The sequence below is a fragment of the Cnephaeus nilssonii genome, assembly GCF_951640355.1.
Source record: "Cnephaeus nilssonii genome assembly, chromosome: 5".
Classification (NCBI taxonomy): Eukaryota; Metazoa; Chordata; class Mammalia; order Chiroptera; family Vespertilionidae; genus Cnephaeus; species Cnephaeus nilssonii.
In genome coordinates, this window is record NC_137076.1 from 32,061,758 (window position 1) to 32,068,124 (window position 6,367).

At 58.1% G+C, this 6,367-nt stretch overlaps 1 protein-coding gene across 1 annotated transcript; it reads right to left on the bottom strand.

The window, feature by feature from the left end:
* Nucleotides 1-2,546: 2,546 nt before the first annotated feature.
* KISS1R (KISS1 receptor) lies at nt 2,547-5,419 on the bottom strand (the record flags this gene model as incomplete). Its single annotated transcript, XM_079773083.1, is given in 6 exon segments — nt 2,547-2,672; nt 2,674-3,009; nt 3,160-3,392; nt 3,612-3,747; nt 4,311-4,435; nt 5,176-5,419. Coding segments are annotated over 6 exon segments (1,200 nt in total).
* Nucleotides 5,420-6,367: the final 948 nt, after the last annotated feature.

A 6,367-nucleotide genomic window follows, 5' to 3' on the forward strand; every position in this document is an offset into this window, starting at 1 on the left:
CACCTGTTAAAGGACATCCGGTTGGTTCCAGTTTGGGGATTTTGCAAATACAGCTGCTCTGGACACATGTACAGGTTTTTGCATGAACAGAGGTTTTCATTTCTCTGAGTTAGATGCCCAAGAGTCTGTCTCTCTTAAATGATTTTTTCAATTCCTTTTTCCACAGAGAAATGCTGCCATTCGCTATGCACACGCCTCCTCTTTTAATCCCCACAGCACACCTGGCTTTCCATTCCACAAACATCTATTCAGCCTACTGTGCACTGGGGAGAGGGGGGCATAGTGCAGTCTCCCAAAAGCCCTGCAAGCTGAAGGCTTCATTCCCTGAGGGACAGCTGCCCATATCTTGGAAGGCCCCCGTCCTCCCCAATTATGTGGGGACATTATAGCTCTCCACACCACCCAGATTTGTGGAGACATTAATATGAGACTGAGAGGCTAGAATATGTTGTTTTTTAATCCTCGCCCGAGGATATTTTTCCATTGATTTTTAGAGAGAGTGGAAGAGAGAGGGAAAGACACTGGGCCCTGGAGACACCTGGGGGACCGAGTAAGGCATGCACCCAGAGGGTACAGTACAAGGATGTTAGCGCTGTGTTGGGAAGCCAGTTGGGGTGCCTGGCCCAGCCTGGTGAGATTTGGGAGGACTTCCTGGAGGAAGAGGCAGCTGACCTGAGGCCTGATGGGTGAGTGAAGGTATACCTCGCCCAACAGAGGGACCTACATGTGTCAAGGGCCAGATGCAAGAAGAATAGCAGCAGTTCAGGAAGCCACGGGGAGGTAGTGATTTGGGAGATGTTGGGAGGAGGAAAGGGAGGTGAGCAGGGCCCATGAGCAGAGAATTTCACCCTCACATCCAGCCTGGAGGCCAGGTCTTAAAGACCAGAACAAAAAGGTTCAGGCCATCATCAAAACAGCACGATGGCCCGATCCGGTTTGGCTCAGTGGATAGAGTGTCGGCCTGTGGACTGAAGGGTCTGGGGGTCAATTCCCGTCAAGGACACGTACCTCGGTTGCAGGCTCCTCCCCAGCCCTGGCCCTGGTCGGGGCGTGTGCAGGAGGCAACCAATCGATGTGTTTCTCATATTGATGTTTCTCTCTGTCTTTCCCTCTCTCTTCCACTCTCTCTAAAAATCAATGGAAAAATATCCTCGGGCGAGGATTAAAAAACAACATGATGTTCTAGCCTCTCAGTCTCATACTAATGTCTCCACAAATCTGGGTGGTGTGGAGAGCTATAATGTCCCCACATAATTGGGGAGGACGGGAGCCTTCCAAGATATGGGCAGCTGTCCCTCAGGGAATGAAGCCTTCAGCTTGTAGGGCTGTTTGGGAGACTGCACTATGCCCCTCTCTCCCCAGCAAGCACATGCAGCCCCACCCATCAAGAGATGGGGTTCTCCCCGCCCCCCCCCCCCCCCACACACACACGCACACACTTCCACCCCAGCTGTGGAATCTGGTGGGATTCTGACAGCTTGGTGTGGGAAAGTGAGGCTTTGGGACTCCTGAGCCCACGCCTCAGGAAGCATGTAGTTTCTGCCTCTTCTCGGAAGTTTCTGCCGAGGAATGTCTGATTTTCCTGACAGCCATCCAGGAGAAAGCCCCATGGCCTCCTAGGAGCGCACACTGGAGGGAAGCTTTCTCCCAACGTCCTGGCCCAGCCAACACCACAGGGTCACAGCACCGCCGGGCTGGAGCCCCATCACCCCACAGAATAATAAGAGACGATGAATGGCTGCTGTTCTGAGACACTCTGTCTGGGCCGGTTTGTTACACAGCGGTCAATCCTGCCTCTTGCACAGCAGCTCCATGCTCTGTGCCCCAGCGAGGTTTTCCCAGCCTCCGGGGAGCAATCATAGCAGCCTGTTCCGCAATTTTAAAATGCACAATGTGTTCACATTTAACTTTTTTACTTACTGATTTTATTTTTTAAGTGGTTTTTTAAATATTGATGTCAGAGAGAGGAAGGGAGAGGGAGAGATAGGAATATCAATGAGAGAGAAATATCCATAGGCTGCCTCCTGCAGGACCCCTACTGGGGATTGGTGGGCTTTATTGATTGATTTGAGAGGAGGCGGATATTGATTTGCTGTTTCACTTATTTATGCATTCGTTGGTTGATTCTTGTATGTGCCCTGACCAGGGATTGAAATCGCAATCTGGACGTATTAGGGTGATCGCTGTAACCAACTCAGCTACCTGGACAGGGTGTGTTCGAATTTTAATATCGCTGACAATGGGATGAATTTTGCGATCGTACAGTATACTGAGTGAAAACAAAGTCTATTGATGCTTCCTGGAAAGTTCCAGATGGTGCCAGCATCAAAGTATCTTCAATTTCAGGACATAAAGAAATAATAATCACAATACCAACAACTGCAAACATCACAGCCAGTTTGTAACAAACGTTACAAGAGGACATAACATTTTCACCAAGATGATCTTGGACAAAAATAAAGATATTAATAACAGAATAATGGCAACTGCTGTTCAAGCAACACCTGTTCCAGAGCGGGGCCCACCTCGATTCCACCAGAGTCGGCTCAGAGAGGAGCAGCGTGTTCCCCCAGGACGCACAGCCTGCACGGCCCTGGCCCGCTGCTTCCCGGCTTCGTCGTCGTCCTGGGGTCGCGAAGGGAGGCGGGGCGGTGCAGCTCCGCGTGGGTGGGGGGCGGAGAGATCCGAGGGTCCGAACCGCGGGGGGCGCTGGGGGCGCTTGGACACGCAAGAGCAGACGCGGCGCAAGGCCTGCCGGAAGTGCGAGCCCAGGAACGCGTAGAGCAGCGGGTTCAGCGCGGAGTTGCTGTAGGACATGCAGTGCGCCCAGATCTTAAGCGCGTACGCCGCATAGCTGCGAGGGTGCCAGGAGCCCGACGGGCCCAGTGCCTGCAGCACCAGGAACAACTGGATGGGGCCCCAGCAGATAGCGAAGAGCAGAACCACGGCCGCCACCAGCCTGGACACCTTGGCGCGCACCACGTCCGCTCGCTCCGCCAGCATCTGCCCCTGAGGGTGCAGGGGGGTGGGAGGAGGAGAGGCTGTGGGACCTTCCCTCAGAGCTGCCCTCCTTGCCCCTCAGTTCCTCAGGTGTGCCTCCCCACCCCCCACTGTGCCCATCCCAGCCTGGCTACGCCTCCCACCCACCCAGCAGCGCACCTGCCGGGTGCTGTCATCGGGCGCCGGGCTCAGGGCGGCGCGGCCCAGGTGGCGAAGCATCACTCCATAGCAGGCACAGGTGGCGACCAGCGGCAGCAGGTAGAGTGCCAACAAGTTGTAGAGCGCAAAGGCGCGCTCGAGGGCGCGGCTGGGGAAGGCCTCGCTGCAGTAGGTGCGCGGCCCCGGCGAGAGGCGGTGCAGGGCGAGCACCGGCGCCGACACGGCTGCGGAGCCTGCACCACAGGCGCAGCTGAAGACCTTGCCCGGGAACGAGGGCCAGGAGGGGGCCAGGGCCCTGGTCTCCCAGGAGCCTCCCCAGTCTGCGCGCTCAGTGGTTCTTCTCAGGCAGAACCCGACGCCCAGAGAGAGATGGTGAGAGGGAAGGCGCCCAGAGCACGAGGACTTGTCTCCCCCCCCCCCCCCCCCCCCGTGTGCTCCCGCGCTGCACTCACCCACCCAGATGCCCAAGCTGACTGACAGCGCCAGGCGGGGCGTGCGGCGGTGCAGGGCGCGCAGCGGGAACACCGTCACGTACCAGCGGTCCACACTCATGGCGGTCAGAGTGGCGCACGTAGCCTGTACGGAGACCTGGGAGGGCCGGGAGCTGGGCGTGTGCCCCGCCCCTATCCCACTCCCCGCCTGGTCTGGGGTCTGCCTTGGCTGTGTCCACACTGCGGGTCCCCCTCCGCTCCAACCCCCCCCCCCCCCACAAATGTCCAAACACTCAGACGCACACAGGGCGTGTCCTGGGAGGGTCTTCGGGGCCACAAATTGAAGGGTCAGGAGTGGGGCGATACCAGAGAGGACCCCAGAATAGGGAGGGCTTGAGGGCACCATTGGGGGCCTTCTGAGACCCAGAGACTGAGACAGGGAGAGGCAGAGCCATCCTAGGGACCGGTGGGTGGGGCGAGAACCCGGATCACCCTCCTGTGCTCATCTCCAACACCCAGTGCCTCTCTGTAGCCCTGCCCTACCCATTGCTGGGGTCCTCCGCCCCCCACCACTGGGTCCAGGCTACACCTCCTCCCAGCCTATCCACCAGGCTGATTCACCCCCACCCCCCAACCCACTTCCCACTGGGCCCCATTCTCCCCACTGCACCCACCTGCCCACCCCCAGACCTGCCCCTGGCTCCCCAGCCCACAGCCCACCTGCTGAATGTAGTTGACAAATTTGCACATGAAGTCACCCAGCACCCAGGCAGGCAGTGGGTAGAGTAGGGCGGTGAAGGGCACACAGCACAGCAAGAAGGTCATGTCGGTGGCTGCCAGGTTGGCTGCAGGCAGGAGAAGTTCCGGCTCTGGACAGGGGGCCTCCGCCCCCCAGCGCTTCTGGCCCAGCTCCCTAGCACCCACCTTTGTCTGAGTGACCAGCAGGACAGCTCCAGAAGGCCCCCTACATCCTCCAGTCTTCCCCTTTACATTTCAAACATCCCCCACACCGACTTCACAGCTATTCAGGCTTCAATGGGCTCACCCCGTCTGGGCTGGGAGAGCCTGAGCAGGCCCCTGTCCCTCTGAGCCTCAGTTTTCTCATCTGCAAATTGGAGACCGTGGTGCTGGCCCAACACCCACCATAGGATGGAGAACACGAACTGAGCACTCACCTGTATGGCAGGTCATCCCATCACACAGGTGTGCAAACTGAGCCATGTGGCAGAAATTGCAAACTGGGAGCCCAAGGACCAAGCAGCCCCTCCCCTCCACTGCTTTTATTCATCGAATACTGTGTCGTACGACCACATTTCAATAGGGCATCTTCCTCGAGTGGCTGGGGCGAGCTCTCCAAGCCACACTCTCCAAACTTTTAACTGCTGCGACCCGAGTGAACCCTCCTCCAACGCCAGTTGGCGACCTCTAGCCTAAGGCACGGGGCCAACAGGGAAAAGAGCGGAGACCCGGGGGAGACCCCTCTCTGGGAGGGCCCGGGGCACCGCTAGGGGGCGGTCCCGCCACTCCGCCCTCGTGGCGACAGGGGGGCTGGCAGACCCGCACCGCGCAGCGCCGAGGTGCTCACCTATGTAGAAGTTGGTCACTGTGCGCATCTGCTTGTGGCGGCAGATGACGAAAATGACCAGCGAGTTCCCTGTCAGGCCGAGCAGCATTAGCGCGCCAAAAAAGAGCGGCACAAGCCAGGCGTCCACGGACCACATCGCGGGGACCGGGCCGTCCGAGGCGTTGGCGCCACAGCCTGGACAGCCCGAGGCGTTGGCCAGCGCCCACCTGGACGCATTGGGCCCAGAGTAGGCCAAGGCGCGCATGACTTTGCCGCCCTCTTCCTATCGATCGCTCTCCGGGACCGCCGCCCGGGGGATGTACCTGCGGATCCCGGGAAGGATCTCGGCTGGAAGCCACCGGGTTTGGAAGGTGGCTCCTCTGGACTCAGCTACGCCTCTGCTCTTCCCGCAGCCGCCCCGCATTTATACCCCGTTCCCGCCTTGTCCCCGCCTTCCTGCCCCTCCTGCAGGCGCTCTCCACTCCTTCCCCTGCCAGTGGCCCTCCGCCCGCTCAGCAACCTTTCTGGAGAAGAGGATCTGGAGGAAGGGTTGGGGCAGAGCGGGATGGGATGGGGTAGGCTGCTGTGCAGACTGGAAGGACCCACCCTGATCAGGGGAGGTGGACTCACTGCCCAGGTTCTGGCGGTTAGAAGAGGCCTCTTCTTTAAAGAACACAATCTCCCTGGATTTGGGTTGCTGCAAATCAGACCCCTTAGGCGCGTCCACCTCCCAGCTCATGGGCAGCTATTGGCAGACACCTGTACCGCTGCTGGTAGGTGCCCGGTGGTGGACGCTGTTGTACCTGAAAACCCACACCTAGAAGTGGACTCCATAGACTGGCCTATGTACCAGGATGGTCGCCATTGTGGAGTACGTTGCAGCAGAGAATAAGATGCTACCATTTGTATAAAAAGACTAAAATGGGGGAGAAACGAAGAGCTATGCACAGGCATCAAAGCACATCAACTATCTCCAGGGGGAGTACAAAGAGCCAGGTGGAGGGGAATGTCTCCTTGTTCACTCTTTTTATACCTTCAAAGTTGTTCTGGACAACTTAGAATAAAAACCAGGGAAGAGAAATCCATGTGGGATGGTAAGAGGAACAGATGGAGATAGAGGAACTGTTTGGGGAAAGCTGCTGAGTTTAATGGGCCTGAGGGAGCACTCAGCAGGTGGCTGGACCTTCGAGGTGGGGGCTCTGGGGAACAGCAG